Source organism: Coregonus clupeaformis, unplaced genomic scaffold (genome assembly GCF_020615455.1).
Source record: "Coregonus clupeaformis isolate EN_2021a unplaced genomic scaffold, ASM2061545v1 scaf1737, whole genome shotgun sequence".
NCBI lineage: Eukaryota > Metazoa > Chordata > Actinopteri > Salmoniformes > Salmonidae > Coregonus > Coregonus clupeaformis.
In genome coordinates, this window is record NW_025535191.1 from 77851 (window position 1) to 105000 (window position 27150).

At 47.7% G+C, this 27150-nt stretch overlaps 2 protein-coding genes across 2 annotated transcripts in view; both read left to right on the forward strand.

The window, feature by feature from the left end:
• The first annotated feature begins 1569 nt into the window (after positions 1-1569).
• Positions 1570-13662, forward strand: LOC121570153 (actin-related protein 2/3 complex subunit 1A). The gene is given in 12 exon segments (XM_045218709.1): positions 1570-1791; positions 2373-2479; positions 2675-2779; positions 2924-3146; positions 3326-3433; positions 5663-5875; positions 6252-6327; positions 7396-7533; positions 7535-7576; positions 7578-7591; positions 12767-12857; positions 13073-13662. Coding segments are annotated over 11 exon segments (1113 nt in total). The 5' UTR covers positions 1570-1791; positions 2373-2415; the 3' UTR covers positions 13112-13662.
• Positions 13663-20288: 6626 nt separating this feature from the next.
• The window catches only part of LOC121570152 (actin-related protein 2/3 complex subunit 1B), a 13007-nt gene continuing 6145 nt past the window's right edge, over positions 20289-27150 (forward strand). The window contains exons 1-4 of the mRNA XM_045218708.1: positions 20289-20405; positions 21035-21163; positions 26263-26367; positions 26563-26785. Coding sequence (XP_045074643.1) covers positions 21100-21163; positions 26263-26367; positions 26563-26785 — 392 coding nt within the window. The 5' untranslated portion in view covers positions 20289-20405; positions 21035-21099. The remainder of the gene's footprint in view (positions 20406-21034; positions 21164-26262; positions 26368-26562; positions 26786-27150) is intronic.

Sequence of the window (27150 nt, forward strand, 5' to 3'; positions counted from 1 at the left end):
ATGTATGAGGAAAATTTAACCTGCCAGGTTACCCACCTGCATAAATAAGTGTTGTATACCGGCTAGGCTACTGAGAAGTGCTTAAGTTAAAACACTTTATTTTTTATGAATATATTTCTAAGTCTGAATCGGCCCCCAGGTGCGCTAATGAGAAAGGTGTTTTCCAGCTAATTGCATTGGGCAAATGTTAGAAAATTATGTTTTACATTAGCTGCTTACGATATTTGCATGTTCAATAATATAGTTTCATGGCTGTGAGACAGCAGCCTTGCTATTGTCGCATGTTTTAATTAAGCTATACAATGAAAAATGTCAGTTTCATGTAAACATGCATTGCATTTTCTGTTGGTCACATGATTTTACTGTTTGGAACAAATGTAGCCATTTTTTAAGTGGTTAATGGAGGTTACCTTTCCTCTGCCAACAAGAAGAGTAACGAACAGCAAGATCAGATAAACCCATAGTAGAACAGTTTACCCATTTACCTAGTCAGCTTTTTGTTGTGCGTTCTATGCGAGAAATAAATATTATTCTCAAGGTCCATTCAAATTGAGAGTGCCACACGTGTTATATTTTAGATGGTGTCAGGATCATTTTATTCTCATTTTATTCTCATTAATTTCTTCTTCTATTTCTTAACTTTCTTTTCTTCTTCTTCTTCTTCTTCTTCTTCTATGACATCATGGCGGTCCACAAACAATCGTTTAAGTGCATGCCGGCAACTACTGTGCTGGAATGTACGATCATTGGTCCTCTGTAGCTCAGCTGGTAGAGCACGGCGCTTGTAACGCCAGGGTAGTGGGTTCGATCCCCGGGACCACCCATACACAAAAATGTATGCACACATGACTGTAAGTCGCTTTAGATAAAAGCGTCTGCTAAATGGCATATTATTATTATTATTATTATCATGAGTGATCTGCCCAATTCTGTACTACCATGAAAATAAAATTCTAAACCAAATAAATCCCTAACTTCTACCACCCCCTCCCCCAAAGCCTGGTGAGTCCTTGATTGTGAAGCAGCAAGTACATCTGTCAAAACCAATATCTGCAATGAGGAGAAAGGACGAAAGAGTTCAGTTCAGAAACCTGCCAGAACAGGGTACTAGTCAGCAATACATCAATTTGAGCACAGTAGGAGTTAATTGTTGTAGACTATTTGATGCCAGTGTGTGTCAGTATTAAATGATGGGGGAAATTAAAATAAATTGAATCCTCAACTTTTCCTGTCTGGAAAGCTTTTGACATCCGTTTTTCCAATAATGACTCCTCCACTCTGAAAAACAGAATAGATATTTCAACATATTGTAGGCTTTGAACTAGGGCTTCAAACCACTTTAGTCTAATCAATACAATAGTGACGATTCAAAATGAGTGTTGTAGTCTTGACAGTTTATTTCACTTCAAGGTATCAAACTGGTTGAATAATTTTGTTACGACAGTAAACGAGCCAAACCACAGCTCCTCGGTGCATCCCCCCCCATTCTGCCAAGGCTCGGTTCATTAGCCGAATAGGTGCCGCTAGGGGCCGCCTTCAACAACGGAAACAAATAGGCGACTGTCTCCGGCTTGGCTGACATCCCCATCCCATCTGAATGTAGCTGGAAGCTAAGCTTCCTTGGTTCGACTCCCGACATTCCTGGACGGATTCGTGTCGACTGCCCAGAGTCCGCGAATTCAAGTCCGTTCCGCTGTCTCCCCAACGTCATCATCAATCTATCGTTTCCGAATAAATAAATAAATAAATAAATAAAGGACCAGCGAGAAGACTGCTCTGTCAAAAACCAAGGTAAGCTAACAGTTAGCATGCTAACTAGCGTCAATGGCGAACTGTGTCGTTGGGAGCGGGCCACGGCTCGCAGGAAAGTTTGAGGCTTGGTTCCAGAGAGGAGGCCTCGTTTTTTACGGGCGAGATTAAAATGTTTTATTGTCGTTATTTTTCGTAGCAAATTTGTATCGTTCTTAATCGTGTTGAGTTATTTATTTTTTTGTATGGACATTCAAAAGTATAAATAGAGTACTAGAAAATATATTGTTTGCTAACTAGTTAGCTGGTTTAGTTATCGTACATGCGAAATTGGGCTAGTTAGTTAGCGAACATTAGGGTGGGATTGTCCGTCAATGGCTAGCCAGCTAATTAGCTCAGCCACACCTTGCTCCTAAACGCAGAACTAACTCATCTTTTTGATCACGAGTATATGATGTTATATGTATAAAACACTGTTACTCATTCACGTCTAGCAGTTTGTGAAATGTAAGCTAAAAATCTCCCGAATAGGTAGTGTGACTAGCGGCTAGCCGAGTAGCGTTAGTTAGCGAGCTGTGTCATCTCCATGTATTCCTATGGGGTTTTTTTCTCTCCCAGTGTAGCCGGTGACCAGTGAGAGACTGACCGCACCCGACTCCAACCAACATGTCACTGCACCAGTTTCTGCTCGAACCCATCACCTGTCACGCCTGGAACCGGGACAGAACCCGTACGACCCCAGGACCAATGCATTATTATATAAAATCGCATACTTTTAAATAGACACATACTTGCATACAGCACATGATGTACACTTTACTGCGTACAACATCAAAAAGGGTGTATTAAAAAACATCTGAAAATGTTTAACCACCGACTCTTCTTCTGTTATCTGGCCTTCTACTTCCTGTTCTCCTCCCTGTAGAGATTGCCATCAGTCCCAACAACCATGAGGTCCACATCTATCAGAAGAGTGGTAACCAGTGGGTGAAGGGTCATGAGCTGAAGGAACACAATGGACACATCACAGGTAGGATAGCCACAGGAAATGACATCACAGGTGGAGGAATACATTAAAATACTTGTTAACAATGTCTGGACATTGATGATGCTTTTCAGAGGTTTACATTGACTCTCTCTCTCTCTCTCTCTCTCTCTCTCGCTCTCTCTCCAGGTATCGACTGGGCTCCTAAGTCTGACCGTATCGTGACGTGTGGGGCGGACCGCAACGCCTACGTCTGGTCTCTGAAGGACGGGGTCTGGAAGCCCACTCTGGTTATCCTGAGGATCAACAGGGCTGCTACCTTCGTCAAGTGGTCTCCTCTGGAGAATAAGTTTGCTGTGGGCAGTGGAGCCAGGCTCATATCAGTCTGTTACTTCGAGTCTGATAACGACTGGTAAGGGAGGGTAGGAGAGGAGAAAGGGGAAGAGAGAGAAGCAGGCTAAATCCTTTTATACCCTTTAAATGTGTGTGTGTGAGTTGTTCAGGTATGTATTTATTTTTCTCTGAGTGTCACTTCACTGTGTGTGTGTGTGTGTGTGTGTGTGTGTGTGTGTGTGTGTGTGTGTGTGTCAGGTGGGTGAGTAAGCACATCAAGAAGCCAATCCGTTCCACCGTCCTCAGTCTGGACTGGCATCCCAACAACGTGCTGCTGGCGGCTGGATCCTGTGACTTCAAATGCAGGTAGGGAGGGAGAGAGGGAGAGAGGGAGAGAGGGAGAGAGGGAGAGAGGGAGAGAGGGAGAGAGAGAGAGGTAGAGAGGTAGAGAGAGAGAGAGATCAGACACCACGTTTCAACCTAATCAGTAGCTTTCTATCCTAAGATACTATCAGTGGTCTTCATACATTAGATACCTGGGGTCTGATACTATCAGTGGTCTTTATACATTAGATACCTGGGGTCTGATACTATCAGTGGTCTTTATACATTAGATACCTGGGGTCTGATACTATCAGTGGTCTTTATACATTAGATACCTGGGGTCTGATACTATCAGTGGTCTTTATACATTAGATACCTGGGGTCTGATACTATCAGTGGTCTTTATACATTAGATACCTGGGGTCTGATACTATCAGTGGTCTTTATACATTAGATACCTGGGGTCTGATACTATCAGTGGTCTTTATACATTAGATACCTGGGGGTCTGATACTATCAGTGGTCTTTATACATTAGATACCTGGGGTCTGATACTATCAGTGGTCTTTATACATTAGATACCTGGGGGTCTGATACTATCAGTGGTCTTTATACATTAGATACCTGGGGTCTGATACTATCAGTGGTCTTTATACATTAGATACCTGGGGTCTGATACTATCAGTGGTCTTTATACATTAGATACCTGGGGTCTGATACTATCAGTGGTCTTTATACATTAGATACCTGGGGGTCTGATACTATCAGTGGTCTTTATACATTAGATACCTGGGGTCTGATACTATCAGTGGTCTTTATACATTAGATACCTGGGGTCTGATACTATCAGTGGTCTTTATACATTAGATACCTGGGGTCTGATACTATCAGTGGTCTTTATACATTAGATACCTGGGGTCTGATACTATCAGTGGTCTTTATACATTAGATACCTGGGGTCTGATACTATCAGTGGTCTTTATACATTAGATACCTGGGGTCTGATACTATCAGTGGTCTTTATACATTAGATACCTGGGGTCTGATACTATCAGTGGTCTTTATACATTAGATACCTGGGGTCTGATACTATCAGTGGTCTTTATACATTAGATACCTGGGGTCTGATACTATCAGTGGTCTTTATACATTAGATACCTGGGGGTCTGATACTATCAGTGGTCTTTATACATTAGATACCTGGGGTCTGATACTATCAGTGGTCTTTATACATTAGATACCTGGGGTCTGATACTATCAGTGGTCTTTATACATTAGATACCTGGGGTCTGATACTATCAGTGGTCTTTATACATTAGATACCTGGGGTCTGATACTATCAGTGGTCTTTATACATTAGATACCTGGGGTCTGATACTATCAGTGGTCTTTATACATTAGATACCTGGGGTCTGATACTATCAGTGGTCTTTATACATTAGATACCTGGGGTCTGATACTATCAGTGGTCTTTATACATTAGATACCTGGGGTCTGATACTATCAGTGGTCTTTATACATTAGATACCTGGGGTCTGATACTATCAGTGGTCTTTATACATTAGATACCTGGGGTCTGATACTATCAGTGGTCTTTATACATTAGATACCTGGGGTCTGATACTATCAGTGGTCTTTATACATTAGATACCTGGGGTCTGATACTATCAGTGGTCTTTATACATTAGATACCTGGGGTCTGATACTATCAGTGGTCTTTATACATTAGATACCTGGGGTCTGATACTATCAGTGGTCTTTATACATTAGATACCTGGGGTCTGTATTGACCAATAGCGTCTCAGTGGGAGGGCTGATCTAGGATCAGCTCCATGTAGTCTTATTCACTGGGATCTAAAAGGCTAAACTGATCCAGCGCTTCTACTCTGAGACACTTGATACATACAGCCCCTGATTTAATAGTTATTTAAAATATCATACAGCCCCTGATTTAATAGTTATTTAAAATATCATACAGCCCCTGATTTAATAGTTATTTAAAATATCATACAGCCCCTGATTTAATAGTTATTTAAAATATCATACAGCCCCTGATTTAATAGTTATTTAAAATATCATACAGCCCCTGATTTAATAGTTATTTAAAATATCATACAGCCCCTGATCAATAGTTATTTAAAATATCATACAGCCCCCTGATCAATAGTTATTTAAAATATCATACAGCCCCTGATCAATAGTTATTTAAAATATCATACAGCCCCTGATCAATAGTTATTTAAAATATCTCCCCCCCCCTCCCCCCCCCAGGGTGTTCTCGGCCTACATCAAGGAAGTAGAGGAGAAGCCCGGTCCGACCCCCTGGGGGTCCAAGATGCCTTTTGGGGCGGTGCTGGCTGAGTTTGGGGGTGCGGGGGGAGGAGGATGGGTCCACTCTGTGTCCTTCTCCTCCTCTGGTAACAGGCTGGCCTGGGTCTCACACGACTCCACTGTTACTGTGGTGGACGGCACCAAGGGATCCACGTAAGTCTCTCTGGGGGGGGGGTGTTATCTAGGCTGGCCTGGGTCTCACACGACTCCACTGTTACTGTGGTGGACGGCACCAAGGGATCCACGTAAGTCTCTCTGGGGGGGGGGTGTTATCTAGGCTGGCCTGGGTCTCACACGACTCCACTGTTACTGTGGTGGACGGCACCAAGGGATCCACGTAAGTCTCTCTGGGGGTGTTATCTAGGCTGGCCTGGGTCTCACACGACTCCACTGTTACTGTGGTGGACGGCACCAAGGGATCCACGTAAGTCTCTCTGGGGGGGGGGGTGTTATCTAACAGGGTGTATGTGGGGTAACTCTGTTGCTCTGTCCAATGATCCTGTGTGTCTAACTGTGCTGTGTGTTTCAGTCCGTCTCAGTTGAAGACTGAGTTCCTCCCTCTGCTCAGTGTTCTCTTCATCTCTGAGAACAGCGTGGTGGCAGCGGTAAGACTATCTCTCTCTCTCTCTAGCTCTCTAGCTCTGTCTCTCTCTAGCTCTCTAGCTCTCTAGCTCTCTAGCTCTCTAGCTCTCTAGCTCTCTAGCTCTCTAGCTCTCTCTCTAGCTCTCTAGCTCTCTCTCTAGCTCTCTAGCTCTCTAGCTCTCTAGCTCTCTAGCTCTCTAGCTCTCTAGCTCTCTAGCTCTCTCTCTAGCTCTCTAGCTCTCTAGCTCTAGCTCTCTAGCTCTCTAGCTCTCTAGCTCTCTAGCTCTCTCAGCTCTGCTCTCTAGCTCTCTCTCTACTCTCAGCTCTCTAGCTCTCTAGCTCTCTAGCTCTCTCTCAGCTCTCTAGCCTCCCCAGCCTCAGCCTCTAGCTCTCTAGCTCTCTAGCTCTCTAGCTCTCTAGCTCTCTAGCTCTCTAGCCTCTCAGCTCTCTAGCTCTCCTAGCTCTCTCTAGCTCTCTAGCTCTCTAGCTCTCTAGCTCTCTCTAGCTCTCTCTCTCTAGCTCTCTAGCTCTCTAGCTCTCTAGCTCTCTAGCTCTCTAGCTCTCTAGCTCTCTAGCTCTCTAGCTCTCTAGCTCTCTAGCTCTCTAGCTCTCTAGCTCTGTCTCTCTCTAGCTCTCTAGCTCTCTAGCTCTCTAGCTCTCTAGCTCTCTAGCTCTCTAGCTCTCTAGCTCTCTAGCTCTCTAGCTCTCTAGCTCTCTAGCTCTCAGCTCTCTAGCTCTGTCTCTCTCTAGCCTCTCTAGCTCTCTAGCTCTCTAGCTCTCTAGCTCTCTAGCTCTCTCTCTCTAGCTCTCTAGCTCTCTAGCTCTCTAGCTCTCTAGCTCTGTCTCTCTCTAGCTCTCTAGCTCTGTCTCTCTCTAGCTCTCTAGCTCTCTAGCTCTCTAGCTCTCTAGCTCTCTCTCTCTCTCTCTCTCTCTCTCGCTCTCTAGCTCTCTAGCTCTCTAGCTCTCTAGCTCTCTAGCTCTCTAGCTCTCTAGCTCTCTAGCTCTCTAGCTCTGTCTCATATAAATTGGAAAGGAAACGTGTGAGTATTCTTCTCTGCTGTGTTGTATCTTGACAGTGTGTCTCCCCTCAGGGTCACGACTGTTGCCCCATGCTGTTCCGTTGTGATGACGGAGGGTCCCTAACGCTTGTCTCTAAGCTGGACCTTCCTAAAGCTTCCATCACTAGAAACATCTCGGCTATGGAACGCTTCAGAAACATGGACAAGCGGAGCCACCACAGAGGACCGCAACACAGGCCTGGATACACTGCACCCAGAACTCCATCACGTAGGGTCACACACTGAGACACACACTGTTATATTGTCTCTAGTCTCTATCTATGGGGGAGACCAGAGGGACTGTCTAACCCTGTTATATTGTCTCTAGTCTCTATCTATGAGGGAGACCAGAGGGACTGTCTAACCCTGTTATAGTGTCTCTAGTCTCTATCTATGAGGGAGACCAGAGGGACTGTCTAACCCTGTTATATTGTCTCTAGTCTCTATCTATGAGGGAGACCAGAGGGACTGTCTAACCCTGTTATATTGTCTCTAGTCTCTATCTATGAGGGAGACCAGAGGGACTGTCTAACCCTGTTATATTGTCTCAAGTCTCTATCTATGAGGGAGACCAGAGGGACTGTCTAACCCTGTTATATTGTCTCTAGTCTCTATCTATGAGGGAGACAAGAGGGACTGTCTAACCCTGTTATATTGTCTCTAGTCTAGTCTCTATCTATGAGGGAGACCAGAGGGACTGTCTAACCCTGTTATATTGTCTCTAGTCTCTATCTATGAGGGAGACCAGAGGGACTGTCTAACCCTGTTATATTGTCTCTAGTCTAGTCTCTATCTATGGGGGAGACCAGAGGGACTGTCTAACCCTGTTATATTGTCTCTAGTCTCTATCTATGGGGGAGACCAGAGGGACTGTCTAACCCTGTTATATTGTCTCTAGTCTCTATCTATGAGGGAGACCAGAGGGACTGTCTAACCCTGTTATATTGTCTCTCTAGTCTCTATCTATGAGGGAGACCAGAGGGACTGTCTAACCCTGTTATATTGTCTCTAGTCTCTATCTATGAGGGAGACCAGAGGGACTGTCTAACCCTGTTATATTGTCTCTAGTCTCTATCTATGAGGGAGACCAGAGGGACTGTCTAACCCTGTTATATTGTCTCTAGTCTCTATCTATGAGGGAGACCAGAGGGACTGTCTAACCCTGTTATATTGTCTCTAGTCTCTATCTATGAGGGAGACCAGAGGGACTGTCTAACCCTGTTATAGTGTCTCTAGTCTCTATCTATGAGGGAGACCAGAGGGACTGTCTAACCCTGTTATATTGTCTCTAGTCTCTATCTATGGGGGAGACCAGAGGGACTGTCTAACCCTGTTATATTGTCTCTAGTCTAGTCTCTATCTATGAGGGGAGACAAGAGGGACTGTCTAACCCTGTTATATTGTCTCTAGTCTAGTCTCTATCTATGGGGAGACCAGAGGGACTGTCTAACCCTGTTATATTGTCTCTAGTCTAGTCTCTATCTATGAGGGAGACCAGAGGGACTGTCTAACCCTGTTATATTGTCTCTAGTCTCTATCTATGGGGGAGACCAGAGGGACTGTCTAACCCTGTTATATTGTCTCTAGTCTAGTCTCTATCTATGAGGGAGACCAGAGGGACTGTCTAACCCTGTTATATTGTCTCTAGTCTCTATCTATGAGGGAGACCAGAGGGACTGTCTAACCCTGTTATATTGTCTCTAGTCTCTATCTATGAGGGAGACCAGAGGGACTGTCTAACCCTGTTATATTGTCTCTAGTCTCTATCTATGAGGGAGACCAGAGGGACTGTCTAACCCTGTTATATTGTCTCTAGTCTAGTCTCTATCTATGGGGGAGACCAGAGGGACTGTCTAACCCTGTTATATTGTCTCTAGTCTCTATCTATGAGGGAGACCAGAGGGACTGTCTAACCCTGTTATATTGTCTCTAGTCTCTATCTATGAGGGAGACCAGAGGGACTGTCTAACCCTGTTATATTGTCTCTAGTCTAGTCTCTATCTATGAGGGAGACCAGAGGGACTGTCTAACCCTGTTATATTGTCTCTCTAGTCTCTATCTATGAGGGAGACCAGAGGGACTGTCTAACCCTGTTATATTGTCTGTCTAGTCTCTATCTATGAGGGAGACCAGAGGGACTGTCTAACCCTGTTATACTGTCTCTAGTCTCTATCTATGGGGGAGACCAGAGGGACTGTCTAACCCTGTTATATTGTCTCTAGTCTCTATCTATGGGGGAGACCAGAGGGACTGTCTAACCCTGTTATACTGTCTCTAGTCTCTATCTATGAGGGAGACCAGAGGGACTGTCTAACCCTGTTATATTGTCTCTAGTCTCTATCTATGGGGGAGACCAGAGGGACTGTCTAACCCTGTTATACTGTCTCTAGTCTCTATCTATGGGGGAGACCAGAGGGACTGTCTAACCCTGTTATACTGTCTCTAGTCTCTATCTATGGGGGAGACCAGAGGGACTGTCTAATCCTGTTATATTGTCTATAGTCTAGTCTCTATCTATGGGGGAGACCAGAGGGACTGTCTAACCCTGTTATATTGTCTCTCCTCTAGTCTCTATCTATGAGGGAGACCAGAGGGACTGTCTAACCCTGTTATATTGTCTCTCCTCTAGTCTCTATCTATGAGGGAGACCAGAGGGACTGTCTAACCCTGTTATATTGTCTCTCCTCTAGTCTCTATCTATGAGGGAGACCAGAGGGACTGTCTAACCCTGTTATAGTGTCTCTAGTCTCTATCTATGAGGGAGACCAGAGGGACTGTCTAACCCTGTTATATTGTCTCTCTCAAGTCTCTATCTATGAGGGAGACCAGAGGGACTGTCTAACCCTGTTATATTGTCTCTAGTCTCTATCTATGAGGGAGACCAGAGGGACTGTCTAACCCTGTTATATTGTCTCTAGTCTCTATCTATGAGGGAGACCAGAGGGACTGTCTAACCCTGTTATAGTGTCTCTAGTCTCTATCTATGAGGGGGGCCAGAGGGACTGTCTAACCCCTGTTATATTGTCTCTAGTCTCTATCTATGAGGGAGACCAGAGGGACTGTCTAACCCTGTTATATTGTCTCTCTAGTCTCTATCTATGAGGGAGACCAGAGGGACTGTCTAACCCTGTTATATTGTCTCTAGTCTAGTCTCTATCTATGAGGGAGACCAGAGGGACTGTCTAACCCTGTTATATTGTCTCTAGTCTAGTCTCTATCTATGAGGGAGACCAGAGGGACTGTCTAACCCTGTTATATTGTCTTAGTCTAGTCTCTATCTATGAGGGAGACCAGAGGGACTGTCTAACCCTGTTATATTGTCTCTAGTCTCTATCTATGAGGGAGACCAGAGGGACTGTCTAACCCTGTTATATTGTCTAGTCTAGTCTCTATCTATGAGGGAGACCAGAGGGACTGTCTAACCCTGTTATATTGTCTCTCTAGTCTAGTCTCTATCTATGGGGGAGACCAGAGGGACTGTCTAACCCTGTTATATTGTCTCTCTAGTCTCTATCTATGAGGGAGACCAGAGGGACTGTCTAACCCTGTTATATTGTCTCTCTAGTCTAGTCTCTATCTATGGGGGAGACCAGAGGGACTGTCTAACCCTGTTATATTGTCTCTAGTCTCTATCTATGAGGGAGACCAGAGGGACTGTCTAACCCTGTTATAGTGTCTCTAGTCTCTATCTATGAGGGAGACCAGAGGGACTGTCTAACCCTGTTATATTGTCTCTAGTCTCTATCTATGAGGGAGACCAGAGGGACTGTCTAACCCTGTTATAGTGTCTCTAGTCTCTATCTATGAGGGAGACCAGAGGGACTGTCTAACCCTGTTATAGTGTCTCTAGTCTCTATCTATGAGGGAGACCAGAGGGACTGTCTAACCCTGTTATATTGTCTCTAGTCTCTATCTATGGGGGAGACCAGAGGGACTGTCTAACCCTGTTATAGTGTCTCTAGTCTCTATCTATGAGGGAGACCAGAGGGACTGTCTAACCCTGTTATAGTGTCTCTAGTCTCTATCTATGAGGGAGACCAGAGGGACTGTCTAACCCTGTTATAGTGTCTCTAGTCTCTATCTATGAGGGAGACCAGAGGGACTGTCTAACCCTGTTATATTGTCTCTAGTCTCTATCTATGAGGGAGACCAGAGGGACTGTCTAACCCTGTTATATTGTCTCTAGTCTCTATCTATGAGGGAGACCAGAGGGACTGTCTAACCCTGTTATATTGTCTCTAGTCTCTATGAGGGAGACCAGAGGGACTGTCTAACCCTGTTATATTGTCTCTAGTCTAGTCTCTATCTATGAGGGAGACCAGAGGGACTGTCTAACCCTGTTATATTGTCTCTAGTCTCTATCTATGAGGGAGACCAGAGGGACTGTCTAACCCTGTTATATTGTCTTCTAGTCTCTACTATGAGGGAGACCAGAGGGACTGTCTAACCCTGTTATATTGTCTCTAGTCTAGTCTCTATCTATGAGGGGAGACCAGAGGGACTGTCTAACCCTGTTATATTGTCGTCTAGTCTCTATCTATGAGGGAGACCAGAGGGACTGTCTAACCCTGTTATATTGTCTCTCTAGTCTCTATCTATGAGGGAGACCAGAGGGACTGTCTAACCCTGTTATATTGTCCCTAGTCTAGTCTCTATCTATGAGGGAGACCAGAGGGACTGTCTAACCCTGTTATAGTGTCTGTCTAGTCTCTATCTATGAGGGAGACCAGAGGGACTGTCTAACCCTGTTATAATTGTCTATCTAGTCTCTATCTATGGGGGAGACAAGAGGGACTGTCTAACCCTGTTATATTGTCTCTAGTCTAGTCTCTATCTATGAGGGAGACCAGAGGGACTGTCTAACCCTGTTATATTGTCTTCTAGTCTCTATCTGTGAGGGAGACCAGAGGGACTGTCTAACCCTGTTATATTGTCTCTAGTCTAGTCTCTATCTATGGGGAGACCAGAGGGACTGTCTAACCCTGTTATATTGTCTATCTAGTCTCTATCTATGAGGGAGACCAGAGGGACTGTCTAACCCTGTTATATTGTCTCCAGTCTCTATCTATGAGGGAGACAAGAGGGACTGTCTAACCCTGTTATATTGTCTCTCTAGTCTCTATCTATGAGGGAGACCAGAGGGACTGTCTAACCCTGTTATAGTGTCTCTAGTCTCTATCTATGAGGGAGACCAGAGGGACTGTCTAACCCTGTTATATTGTCTCTAGTCTCTATCTATGGGGGAGACCAGAGGGACTGTCTAACCCTGTTATATTGTCGTCTAGTCTCTATCTATGAGGGAGACCAGAGGGACTGTCTAACCCTGTTATATTGTCTCTAGTCTAGTCTCTATCTATGGGGGAGACCAGAGGGACTGTCTAACCCTGTTATATTGTCTCTCTAGTCAAGTCTCTATCTATGAGGGAGACAAGAGGGACTGTCGTAAGTTCTGCACCACGGGCATCGATGGAGCCATGACCATCTGGGACTTCAAGGTAAGAAACACACATTCCTGGCCAGCTTCATTATTTAGTTGTCAGCGCATTGTGATTTTGATCAATCCTCTAGTTTTTAAAGTAGATCGTCCGATAACGATATTCACTAGAATGGAATGTTGACAGAAACAAAATGGCCTCCAGCTGAAGACCAGACTTAGTAAGACTGGTGACTGTTATTGACAAATGTGTTGTTGTTGTTGTTGTCTCTTCAGAGTCTGGAGGCTTCCATCCAGGGGCTGAGGATCATGTGACGGGCCAGCTAAACCCCGCCCCCCCTCCAAGCAGCCAGTAACAGTCTGACCACGCTAAAGTGTCTGATTTAAAAAGCACTGACTACACACACACGCCACACACACACACACACACACTCTCTCTCTCTGAGCTGACGTGACATTACTGTTGATTGTTTGTTTATGTAAATGAAGGCTGGGGTCAGAGGTGAACTTGACGACCCCGTGATGTACCGTTCCACGTCAGTGGGTTTTTATTTTATTTGATAATAATAACAGGTATGGTGTTTATCTCTGAAGTGACTACGGCTCCACAACACTAAGTTACCATTGAAGGATGTGCTGTGTGGTGCTACGATGCCCCAAATAGCACCCTGTTCCCTAATATAGTGCACTAGTTTTGACCAGAGCCATATAGCGGGGGTCCTCTGTGTTGTGTCTCAATGGGCCCTGGTCAAAACGTGTTTACTCCAAAGGAGTAGGGTGCTATTTGGGATGGATCCTGTGTAATAATGATGGAGGATGTATCTAATTCAGCTGCAGAATAAATAAAAAAAACTACTTCCACTTCACTACCGAGTCACGACTCGTCTGTCTGTCTGTTACTTTGTGTGGAGGAGCCAGACTAAGCCCTTCCAACAGAAGGAAATGATCACATGCGTCTGGCAGAACAGAACAAGAAACAGGGAAGGTGGATAAAGAAGAGGAGTCTCTCTTCCACCCCAGTCTACCCTCTCTCTCTCTTCCACCCCAGTCTACCCTCTCTCTCTCTTCCACCCCAATCTACCCTCTCTCTCTCTTCCACCCCCAGTCTACCCTCTCTCTCTCTTCCACCCCAGTCTACCCTCTCTCTCTCTTCCACCCCAGTCTACCCTCTCTCTCTTCCACCCCAGTCTACCCTCTCTCTCTTCCACCCCCAGTCTACCTCTCTCTCTCTTCCACCCCAGTCTACCCCTCTCTCTCTTCCACCCCAGTCTACCCCTCTCTCTCTTCCACCCCAGTCTACTCTCTCTCTCTTCCACCCCAGTCTACCCTCTCTCTCTTCCACCCCAGTCTACCCTCTCTCTCTTCCACCCCAGTCTACCCTCTCTCTCTCTTCCACCCCAGTCTACCCTCTCTCTCTCTTCCACCCCAGTCTACCCTCTCTCTTCTACCCCAGTCTACCCTCTCTCTTCCACCCCAGTCTACTCCTCTCTCTCTCTTCCACCCCAGTCTACCCTCTCTCTTCTACCCCAGTCTACCCTCTCTCTCTTCCACCCCAGTCTACCCTCTCTCTCTCTTCCACCCCAGTCTACCCTCTCTCTCTTCCACCCCAGTCTACCCTCTCTCTCTTCTACCCCAGTCTACTCTCTCTCTCTCTTCCACCCCAGTCTACCTCTCTCTTCCACCCCAGTCTACCCTCCTCTCTCTTCCACCCGCCTACCTCTCTCTCTTCCACCCCAGTCTACCTCTCTCTCTCTTCCACCCCAGTCTACCCTCACTCTCTCTTCCACCCCAGTCTACCCTCTCTCTCTCTTCCACCCCCAGTCTACCCTCTCTCTCTTCCACCCCAGTCTACCTCTCTCTCTTCCACCCCAGTCTACCTCTCTCTCTTCCACCCCAGTCTACCCCTCTCTCTCTCTTCCACCCCAGTCTACCCCTCTCTCTCTCTTCCACCCCAGTCTACCCCTCTCTCTCTCTTCCACCCCAGTCTACCCTCTCTCTCTCTTCCACCCCAGTCTACCCTCTCTCTCTCTTCTACCCCAGTCTACCCTCTCTCTCTCTTCCACCCCAGTCTACCCTCTCTCTCTCTTCCACCCCAGTCTACCCTCTCTCTCTCTTCCACCCCAGTCTACCCTCCTCTTCTACCTCTCTCTCTCTTCCACCCCAGTCTACTCTCTCTCTCTTCCACCCCAGTCTACCCTCTCTCTCTCTTCCACCCCCAGTCTACCCTCTCTCTCTTCCACCCCAGTCTACTCTCTCTCTCTTCCACCCCAGTCTACCCTCTCTCTCTCTCTTCCACCCCAGTCTACCCTCTCTCTCTTCCACCCCAGTCTACCCTCTCTCTCTCTTCCACCCCAGTCTACCCTTCTCTCTCTCTTCCACCCCCAGTCTACCCTTCTCTCTCTCTTCCACCCCAGTCTACCCCTCTCTCTCTCTTCCACCCCAGTCTACCCTCTCTCTCTCTTCCACCCCAGTCTACCCTCTCTCTCTTCCACCCCAGTCTACCCTCTCTCTCTCTTCCACCCCAGTCTACCCTCTCTCTCTCTTCCACCCCAGTCTACCCTCTCTCTCTCTTCCACCCCAGTCTACCCTCTCTCTCTCTTCCACCCCAGTCTACCCTCTCTCTCTCTTCCACCCCAGTCTACCCTCTCTCTCTTCCACCCCAGTCTACCCTCTCTCTCTTCCACCCCAGTCTACCCCTCTCTCTCTTCCACCCCAGTCTACCCTCTCTCTTCTACCCCAGTCTACCCTCTCTCTCTTCTACCCCAGTCTACCCCTCTCTCTTCCACCCCAGTCTACCCTCTCTCTCTCTTCCACCCCAGTCTACCCTCTCTCTCTCTTCCACCCCAGTCTACCCTCTCGCTCTCTTCCACCCCAGTCTACCCTCTCTCTCTTCCACCCCAGTCTACCCTCACTCTCTCTTCCACCAGTCTACTCCTCTCTCTCTTCCACCCCCAGTCTACCTTCTCTCTCTCTTCCACCCCAGTCTACCCTCTCTCTCTCTTCCACCCCAGTCTACCCTCTCTCTCTCTTCCACCCCAGTCTACCCTCACTCTCTCTTCCACCCGTCTACCTCTCTCTCTCTTCCACCCCAGTCTACCTTCTCTCTCTCTTCCACCCCAGTCTACCCTCTCTCTCTTCCACCCCAGTCTACTCTCTCTCTTCCACCCCAGTCTACCCTCTCTCTCTCTTCCACCCAGTCTACCCTCTCTCTCTTCCACCCCAGTCTACCTTCTCTCTCTCTTCCACCCCAGTCTACCCTCTCTCTCTTCCACCCCAGTCTACCCTCTCTCTCTCTTCCACCCCAGTCTACCTCTCTCTCTTCCACCCCAGTCTACCCTCTCTCTCTTCCACCCCCAGTCTACCCTCTCTCTCTCTTCCACCCCAGTCTACCCCTCTCTCTCTTCCACCCCAGTCTACCCTCACTCTCTCTTCCACCCGTCTACCCTCTCTCTCTTCCACCCCAGTCTACCTTCTCTCTCTCTTCCACCCCCAGTCTACCCTCTCTCTCTTCCACCCGTCTACCCTCTCTCTCTTCCACCCCAGTCTACCCTCTCTCTCTTCCACCCCAGTCTACTCTCTCTCTCTTCCACCCCAGTCTACCCTCTCTCTCTCTTCCACCCCAGTCTACCTCTCTCTCTTCCACCCCAGTCTACCCTCTCTCTCTTCCACCCCAGTCTACTCTCTCTCTTCCACCCCCAGTCTACCCTTCTCTCTCTTCCACCCCAGTCTACCCCTCTCTCTCTCTTCCACCCCAGTCTACCCCTCTCTCTCTTCCACCCCAGTCTACCTCTCTCTCTCTTCCACCCCAGTCTACCCTTCTCTCTCTTCCACCCAAGTCTACCCCTCTCTCTCTCTCTTCCACCCAAGTCTACCCCTCTCTCTCTCTTCCACCCCAGTCTACCCTCTCTCTCTCTTCCACCCCAGTCTACCCTTCTCTCTCTTCCACCCCAGTCTACCTCTCTCTCTCTTCCACCCCAGTCTACCCTCTCTCTTCCACCCCAGTCTACTCTCTCTCTCTTCCACCCCAGTCTACCCTCTCTCTCTCTTCCACCCCAGTCTACCCTTCTCTCTCTTCCACCCCAGTCTACCCCTCTCTCTCTCTTCCACCCCAGTCTACCCTCTCTCTTCTACCCCAGTCTACTCTCTCTCTCTTCCACCCCAGTCTACCTCTCTCTGTCTTCCACCCCAGTCTACCCTCTCTCTCTCTTCCACCCCAGTCTACCCTTCTCTCTCTCTTCCACCCCAGTCTACCCCTCTCTCTCTTCCACCCCAGTCTACCCCTTCTCTCTCTTCCACCCCAGTCTACCCCTCTCTCTCTCTTCCACCCCAGTCTACCCCCTCTCTCTCTCTTCCACCCCAGTCTACCCTCTCTCTTCTACCCCAGTCTACTCTCTCTCTCTTCCACCCCCAGTCTACTCTCTCTGTCTTCCACCCCAGTCTACCCTCTCTCTCTCTCTTCCACCCCAGTCTACCCTTCTCTCTCTCTTCCACCCCAGTCTACCCTTCTCTCTCTTCCACCCCAGTCTACCCCTCTCTCTCTTCCACCCCAGTCTACCCTCTCTCTTCTACCCCAGTCTACCTCTCTCTCTCTTCCACCCCAGTCTACCCTCTCTCTCTTCCACCCCAGTCTACCTCTCTCTCTCTCTTCCACCCCAGTCTACCCTCTCTCTCTCTTCCACCCCAGTCTACCCTCTCTCTCTCTTCCACCCCAGTCTACCCTCTCTCTCTTCCACCCCAGTCTACCCTCTCTCTCTCTTCCACCCCAGTCTACCCTCTCTCTCTCTTCCACCCCAGTCTACCCTCCTCTCTCTCTTCCACCCCAGTCTACCCTCTCTCTCTCTTCCACCCCAGTCTACCCTCTCTCTCTCTTCCACCCCAGTCTACCCTCTCTCTCTTCCACCCCAGTCTACCCTCTCTCTCTCTTCCACCCCAGTCTACCCCTCTCTCTCTCTCTTCCACCCCAGTCTACCCCTCTCTCTCTTCCACCCCAGTCTACTCTCTCTCTCTCTTCCACCCCAGTCTACCCTCTCTCTCTTCCACCCCAGTCTACCCTCTCTCTCTCTTCCACCCCAGTCTACTCTCTCTCTCTTCCACCCCAGTCTACCCTCTCTCTCTCTTCCACCCCAGTCTACCCTTCTCTCTCTTCCACCCCAGTCTACCCTCTCTCTCTCTTCCACCCCAGTCTACCCCCTCTCTCTCTTCCACCCCAGTCTACCTCTCTCTCTCTTCCACCCCAGTCTACCCTTCTCTCTCTCTTCCACCCAAGTCTACCCTCTCTCTCTCTCTTCCACCCAAGTCTACCCCTCTCTCTCTCTTCCACCCCAGTCTACCCTCTCTCTCTTCCACCCCAGTCTACTCTCTCTCTCTTCCACCCCAGTCTACCCTTCTCTCTCTTCCACCCCAGTCTACCCCTCTCTCTCTCTTCCACCCCAGTCTACCCTCTCTCTTCCACCCCAGTCTACTCTCTCTCTCTTCCACCCCAGTCTACCCTCTCTCTCTCTTCCACCCCAGTCTACCCTCTCTCTCTCTTCCACCCCAGTCTACCCTCTCTCTCTCTTCCACCCCAGTCTACCCTTCTCTCTCTTCCACCCCAGTCTACCCTCTCTCTCTCTTCCACCCCAGTCTACCCTCTCTCTTCCACCCCAGTCTACCTCTCTCTCTCTTCCACCCCAGTCTACCCTCTCTCTCTCTTCCACCCCAGTCTACCCCTCTCTCTCTCTTCCACCCCCAGTCTACCCTCTCTCTCTCTTCCACCCCAGTCTACCCTTCTCTCTCTTCCACCCCAGTCTACCCCTCTCTCTCTCTTCCACCCCAGTCTACCCCTCTCTCTCTCTTCCACCCCAGTCTACCCTCTCTCTGTCTTCCACCCCAGTCTACCCTTCTCTCTCTCTTCTACCCCAGTCTACCCCTCTCTCTCTTCCACCCCAGTCTACCCTCTCTCTGTCTTCCACCCCAGTCTACCCTCTCTCTCTCTTCCACCCCAGTCTACCCTCTCTCTCTCTTCCACCCCAGTCTACCCTTCTCTCTCTTCCACCCCAGTCTACCCCTCTCTCTCTCTTCCACCCCAGTCTACCCTCTCTCTTCCACCCCAGTCTACCCTCTCTCTCTCTTCCACCCCAGTCTACCCTCTCTCTTCCACCCCAGTCTACCCTCTCTCTCTTCCACCCCAGTCTACCCTCTCTCTCTCTTCCACCCCAGTCTACCCTCTCTCTCTCTTCCACCCCAGTCTACCCTTCTCTCTCTCTTCCACCCCAGTCTACCCTTCTCTCTCTTCCACCCCAGTCTACCCTCTCTCTCTTCCACCCCAGTCTACCCTCTCTCTTCTACCCCAGTCTACCCTCTCTCTCTTCCACCCCAGTCTACCCCTCTCTCTCTTCCACCCCAGTCTACCCCTCTCTCTCTTCCACCCCAGTCTACCCTTCTCTCTCTTCCACCCCAGTCTACCCCTCTCTCTCTTCCACCCCAGTCTACCCTTCTCTCTCTTCCACCCCCAGTCTACCCTCTCTCTCTCTTCCACCCCAGTCTACCCTCTCTCTCTTCCACCCCAGTCTACCCTCTCTCTCTCTTCCACCCCAGTCTACCCTCTCTCTCTCTTCCACCCCAGTCTACTCTCTCTCTCTTCCACCCCAGTCTACCCTCTCTCTCTCTTCCACCCCAGTCTACCCTCTCTCTCTCTTCCACCCCAGTCTACCCTCTCTCTCTCTTCCACCCCAGTCTACCCTCTCTCTCTCTTCCACCCCAGTCTACCTCTCTCTCTTCCACCCCAGTCTACCCTCTCTCTTCTACCCTTCTCTCTCTTCCACCCCAGTCTACCCTTCTCTCTCTTCCACCCCAGTCTACTCTCTCTCTTTCCACCTCAGTCTACCCTCTCTCTCTTCCACCTCAGTCTACCCTCTCTCTCTTCCACCCCAGTCTACCCTCTCTCTCTTCTACCCCAGTCTACTCTCTCTCTCTCTTCCACCCCAGTCTACCCCTCTCTCTCTTCCACCCCAGTCTACCCTTCTCTCTCTTCCACCCCAGTCTACCCTCTCTCTCTTCCACCCCAGTCTACCCCTCTCTCTCTTCCACCCCAGTCTACCCTTCTCTCTCTTCCACCCCAGTCTACCCCTCTCTCTTCCACCCCAGTCTACTCTCTTCTACCTTCCCTCTCTTCCTCTCTGCAGAAGCAAGTCTTTTCAGCTCCACCCCCTTCTCTTTTTGCATAAGGTTCTATTTTCTCCCTCCCCCACATCTCTCTTTTTGCAGAAGCAAGTTGTTCTCCCTCTACCCCTCCCTTCTGCCCCCTCTCTTTTTGCAGAAGTTTGTGTTTTTCTTCGCTCGACCTCACCCCTCCCTCCCTTCCCTTCCCAGCCCGCCCACCCTGGCCTCACCCCTCCCTCTCTCCCTTCCCAGCCCGCCCACCCTGGCCTCACCCCTCCCTCCCAGCCCGCCCACCCTGGCCTCACCCCTCCCTCTCTTCCTCTTTTTGCGGAAGCAAGTTTTTCTACCTCCTCCCCTCCCTCTCTTCTACAGAAGTGTCTGTTCCCTCTCTCTCTCCTCTGTCGGTAGCGTTCGCGTCGACTGGCCAGAGTCCGCGAGCTGTCCTCTCCATTCATCCCTCTATCTCAGAGTAAGTAGACCGTTCTCTCAGCCGACTGGTAACGTGTCCAGACATGTCTGGTTGGTTCTACTGCTAAACAGACACAGAAACACTTTACAGAGACAACCGGACAGAAACCTTTTTTTTTTGCAATGTAAAACAAGAGTCAAACTTAAAAGAGTAACAGTTACTGAAGATGAGAAGTTTTCAAATGGTAGGGAGAATCCTCACGCTAGAGGGGACTTGGTTCCAGCTGTGTAGATGTATTGACCCGCTTCCTGAATACACTCAAACAAACACTGTTCTGTGTGGAGACGACATGCCCTTATTGAAGACGCAGCCGTGACAGACAACTATAAACAGACCATTTCCTGTATTACTGTTGATGTTATGTTGTATACTGTGTCTGTGTGTGTTTTGACCTGCATCGTTCCTTCCATGCCACTGGGGCGTTCCTCGGTCTGATTAACACAACCTAGACCTGACCGTCTGTCTGTATCTCTTGACACTCTCTGTCAGTCTCTCTCTCTCTCTCTGAAGTTTTCAGTTAGATGGTGATTTTATGACCAGTTGAAGACCTCTACTACATTCATGTTTTACTGTTAGGTCTCTGTGATGTTGCAGTCTAGTGCAAAAAAATATGATTCCTGATTCAACAGGAACTACAGAAGCCTCTGTCCATTGGCTCGTCTCACTTTCTGGTTCTGCAGAATCCTTATTGGCCATGGCTTACCACAGCTTCCTGCTCGAGCCAATCAGCTGCCACGCCTGGAACAAGGACCGGACCCGTGAGTAGGACGCCCTGTCTGATTGGTCAATAGGACTTCCTCCTACAGAAGTAGAATCACTAGTGGAAACCAACTCCGATGGTGTTGAACAGACTCACAAAGCCGAGTTCTACCGAAGTTGAGATTCATTACAGATAGACAACCTACTGACACATACCAAGTTAACTGAAATTGAATCGAAGTTAAAACATTAAACGGGCTTAAGTTGAGTGAGTCTGACAGAGGGCTGTGATTGGCTCCCATGTGGCTGGAGGTATTTCCTGTTGAAGTGAGAGGGGTGGTGTTCACACACTGGGTCTCCGAGAGAGAGAAGCCTTAGTGCTACACAGCTCAGGAAACTTAACTCCATATTTGGTTGTTTCGATCTGAGTCAGTTTCTGCTCAAAGTGGTCTGGATCAAACACACATACAGGCGCGCGCACACACACACACACACACACACATACACACACACACACACACACACACACACACACATACAACCACAGTGTGTGTGAGTCATACAAACAGGAACGGAAGGTGAACTGACGGTTTCAACTCTGACACGAGACACTGAGACACACACACACACACACACTGAGACACACACACACACACACACACACTGAGACACACACACACACACACACACTGAGACACACACACACACACTGAGACACACACACACACACTGAGACACACACACACACACACACACTGAGACACACACACACACACACACACTGAGACACACACACACACAAACACACACACACACACACACACACTGAGACACACACACACACACACACACTGAGACACACACACACACACACACACTGAGAACACACACACACACACACACTGAGACACACACACACACACACACACTGAGACACACACACACACAAACACACACACACAGAGAGACACACACACATACAGGCGCACACACACACATACAACCACAGTGTGTGTGAGTCATACAAACAGGAACAGGAGGTGAACTGACGGTGTCAACTCTGACACGAGAGACACACACAGACACTGAGAGAGACACTGAGACTGAGACGCACACAGAGAGACGCAGACAGGGAGACACAGACACAGAGACACACACAGACACAGAGACACTGAGAGACACACAAACACACACACAGAGACACTGAGAGACACACAGAGACACTGAGAGACACACAGAGACACATGTAGATACTGTGAGAGGAGTGTGACCTTGCTTCCCACGCTATACTGTTGCAAACACTCACTCACACGAAAACACTCACTCATACACACTCACACGAACCAACAGCCCTCTGATATATAGTGAGTTCTGTAGAGATTGATCTGATAGATAGTGGAGATTGATCTGATATACAGTGCATTCGGAAACTATTTAGACCCCTTCCCTTTTCATTTTGTTAGGCTACAGCCTTATTCTAAAAAGACTTAAATTGTTTTTTTTTAAACCCTAATTAATCTACACACAATACCCCATAATGACAAAGCAAAAACAGGTTTTTAGAAATGTTTGCAAATGTATTACAAATGGAAAAACTTTTAATATATCATTTACATAAGTATTCAGACCCTTTACTCAGTACTTTGTTGAAGCACCTTTGGCAGCGATTACAGCCTAGAGTCTTCTTGGGTATGACGCTACAAGCTTGGCACACCTGTATTTGGGGAGTTTCTCCCATTCTTCTCTGCAGATCCTCTCAAGCTCTGTCAGGTTGGCTGGGGAGCGTCACTGCACAGCTATTTTCAGGTCTCTCCAGAGATGTTCGATCGGGTTCAAGTCCGGGCTCTGGCTGGGCCACTCAAGGTTATTCAGAGACTTGTCCCGAAGCCACTCCTGCGTTGTCTTGGCTGTGTGCTTAGGGTCGTTGTCCTGTTGGAAGGTGAACCTTCGCCCCAGTCTGAGGTCCTGAGCGATCTGGAGCAGGTTTTCATCAAGGATCTCTCTGTACTTTGCTCCGTTCATCTTTCCCTTGATCCTGACTAGTCTCCCAGTCCCTGCCGCTGTAAAAACATCCCCACAGCATGATGCTTCCACCTTGCTTTACCGTAGGGATGGTGCCAGGTTTCCTCCAGACGTGACGCTTGGCATTCAGGCCAAAGAGTTAAATCTTGGTTTCATCAGACCAGAGAATCTTGTTTCTCATGGTCTGAGAGTCCTTTAGGTGCCTTTTGGCAAACTCCAAGCGGGCTGTCATGTGCCTTTTACTGAGGAGTGGCTTTTGTCTGGTCACTCTACCATAAAGGCCTAATTGGTGGAGTGCTGCAGAGATGGTTGTCCTTCTGGAAGGTTCTCCCATCTCCACAGAGGAACCCTTGAGCTCTGTCAGAGTGACCATTGGGTTCTTGGTCACCTCCCTGACCAAGGCCCTTCTCCCCCGATTGCTCAGTTTGGCCTGGTGGCCAGCTCTAGGAAGAGTCTTGGTGGTTCCAAACTTATTCAATTTAAGAATGATGGAGGCCACTGTGTTCTTGGGGACCTTCAATGCTGCAGAAATGTTTTGGTACCCTTCCCCAGATCTGTGCCTCGACACAATTCTGTCTCGGAGCTCTACGGACAATTCCTTCAACCTCACGGCTTGGTTTTTGCTCTGACATGCACTGTCAACTGTGGGACCTTTATATAGACAGGCGTGTGCCTTTCCAAATCATGTCCAAACAATTTAATTTACCACAGGTGGACTCCAATCAAGTTGTAGAAACATCTCAAGGGACGATCAATGGAAATAGGATGCACCTGAGCTCAATTTCGAGTCTCATAGCAAAGGGTCTGAATAATTATGTAAATAAGGTATTTCAGTTTTTTTCTTTTTTATAAATTTTCCCAAAATTCTAAAAACCTGTTTTCGCTTTGTCATTATGTGTGGAGAGATGAGAGGTGGGGTAAGGGGATATGAGTGTTCAGAAAAATAGTAATTTTATCCATTTTAGAATAAGGCTGTAACGTAACAAAATGTGGAAAAAGTCAAGGGGTCTGAATAGTTTCCGAATACCCCATTGAGTTCTGTAGAGATTGATCTGATATACAGCTGAAGTCGGAAGTTTACATACACGTTTTTCAACCACTTGGAGTCATTAAAACTTGTTTTCCAACAATTGTTTACAGACAGATTATTTCACTTATAATTCACTGTATCACAATTCCAGTGGGTCAGAAGTTTACATACACTAAGTTGACTGTGCCTTTAAACAGCTTGGAAAATTCCAGAAAATGATGTCATGGCTTTACAAGCTTCTGATAGGCTAATTGACATCATTTGCGTCAATTGGAGGTGTACCTGTGGATGTATTTCAAGGCCTACCTTCAAACTCAGTGCCTCTTTGCTTGACATCATGGGAAAATCAAAAGAAATCAGCCAAGACCTCAGGAAAAAAATTGTAGACCTTCACAAGTCTGGTTCATCCTTGGGAGCAATTTCCAAACGCCTGAAGGTACCACGTTCATCTGTACAAACAATAGTACGCAAGTATAAACACCATGGGACCACGCAGCCGTCATACCACTCAGGAAGGAGACGCGTTCTGTCTCCTAGAGATGAACATACTTTGGTGCGAAAAGTGCAAATCAATCCCAGAAACACAGCAAATGACCTTGTGAAGATGCTGGAGGAAACAGGTACAAAGTATCAATATCCACAGTAAAACGAGTCCTATATCGACATAACCTGAAAGGCCGCTCAGCAAGGAAGAAGCCACTGCTCCAAAACCGCCATAAAAAAGCCAGACTACGGTTTGCAACTGCACATGGGGACAAAGATCGTACTTTTTGGAGAAATGTCCTCTGGTCTGATGAAACAAAAATAGAGCTGTTTGGCCATAATGACCATCGTTATGTTTGGAGGAAAAAGGGGAAGGCTTGCAAGCCGAAGAACACCATCCCAACCATGAAGCACAGTGGTGGCAGCATCATGCTGTGAGGGTGCTTTGCTGCAGGAGGGACTGGTGCACTTCACAAAATAGATGGCATCATGAGGAAGGGAAATTATGTGGATATATTGAAGCAACATCTCAAGACATCAGTCAGGAAGTTCAAGCTTGGTCGCAAATGGGTCTTCCAAATGGACAATGACCCCAAGCATACTTCCAAAATTGTGGCAAAATGGCTTAAGGACAACAAAGTCAAGGTATTGGAGTGCCCATCACAAAGCCCTGACCTCAATCCTATAGAAGATTTGTGGGCAGAACTGAAAAAGCGTGTGTGAGCAAGGAGGCCTACAAACCTGACTCCGTTACACCAGCTCTGTCAGGAGGAATGGGCCAAAATTCACCCAACTTATTGTGGGAAGCTTGTGGAAGGCTACCCAAAATGTTTGACCCTAGTTAAACAATTTAAAGGCAATGCTACCAAATACTAATTTATTGTATGTAAACTTCTGACCCACTGGGAATGTGATGAAAGAAATAAAAGCTGAAATAAATCATTCTCTCTACTATTATTCTGACATTTCACATTCTTAAAATAAAGTGGTGATCCTAACTGACCTAAGACGGGGAATTTTTACTAGGATTAAATGTCAGGAATTGTGAAAAACTGAGTTTTTAAATGTATTTGGCTGAGGTGGTCGTCTGTAGCTCAATTGGTAGAGCACGGCGCTTGTAACGCCAGGGTAGTGGGTTCGATCCCCGGGACCACCCATACGTAAACATTTATAAAAATTGATAAAAGCGTCTGCTAAATGGCATATTATTATTATTATTATTATTATTATTATTATTAGGTGTATGTAAACTTCCGACATCAACTGTATAGTGAGTTCTGTGGTGATTTGATCTGATATGTAGTGAGTTCTGTGGTGATTTGATCTGATATGTAGTGCTGTATCTCTCCCTGTATAGTGAGTTCTGTGGTGATTTGATCTGATATGTAGTGCTGTATCTCTCCCTGTAGAGTGAGTTCTGTGGTGATTTGATCTGATATGTAGTGCTGTATCTCTCCCTGTATAGTGAGTTCTGTGGTGATTTGATCTGATATGTAGTGCGATCTCTCCCTGTATAGTGAGTTCTGTGGTGAGTTGATCTGATATGTAGTGCTGTATCTCTCCCTGTATAGTGAGTTCTGTGGTGGTTTGATCTGATATGTAGTGCTGTATCTCTCCCTGTAGAGATTGCTCTGTGTCCCAACAACCACGACGTCCACATCTATCAGAAGGATGGGACCAAGTGGACCAAGATACATGAACTGAAGGAGCACAATGGACAGGTCACAGGTGAGACACACAGACAGACACACAGACAGACAGACACACACCGCACAGTTTAGAGGCATGTTTTAGACATTTCTTTTATTTCTGCCTCTGTTCTCCCTAACTCATTATGTCTCCTTATCCCCCCCATCTCTCCAGGTATAGACTGGGCTCCAGACAGTAACTCATTATGTCTCCTTATCCCCCCCATCTCTCCAGGTATAGACTGGGCTCCAGAAAGTAACCGTATCGTGACCTGTGGGACGGACCGTAACGCGTACGTCTGGTCTCTGAAGGGGGAGGCGTGGAAACCCACCCTGGTCATCCTCCGTATCAACCGGGCTGCTCGCTGCGTCAGCTGGTCTCCCCGGGAGAACAAGTTCGCTGTGGGCAGCGGATCACGGCTCATCTCCATCTGCTACTTCGAACAGGAGAATGACTGGTGAGGACTGGACTGGGTTTAACTATATCTGTTACAGAGAACAGGAGAATGACTGGTGAGGACTGGGCAGGGACAGGACTGGGTTTAGCTATGTCTGTTATAGGGGGCAGGAGAGACGACTGGTGAGGATGGGGAGGACTGGGTTTAACTATATCTGTTACAGAGAACAGGAGAATGACTGGTGAGGACTGGACTGGGTTATACTATGTCTGTTATAGAGAACATGAGAATGACTGGTGAGGACTGGGCAGGGACAGGACTGGGTTAAACTATATCTGTTATAGAGAACAGGAGAATGACTGGTGAGGACTGGTGAGGACTGGACTGGGTTTAACTATATCTGTTATAGAGAACAGGAGAACGAC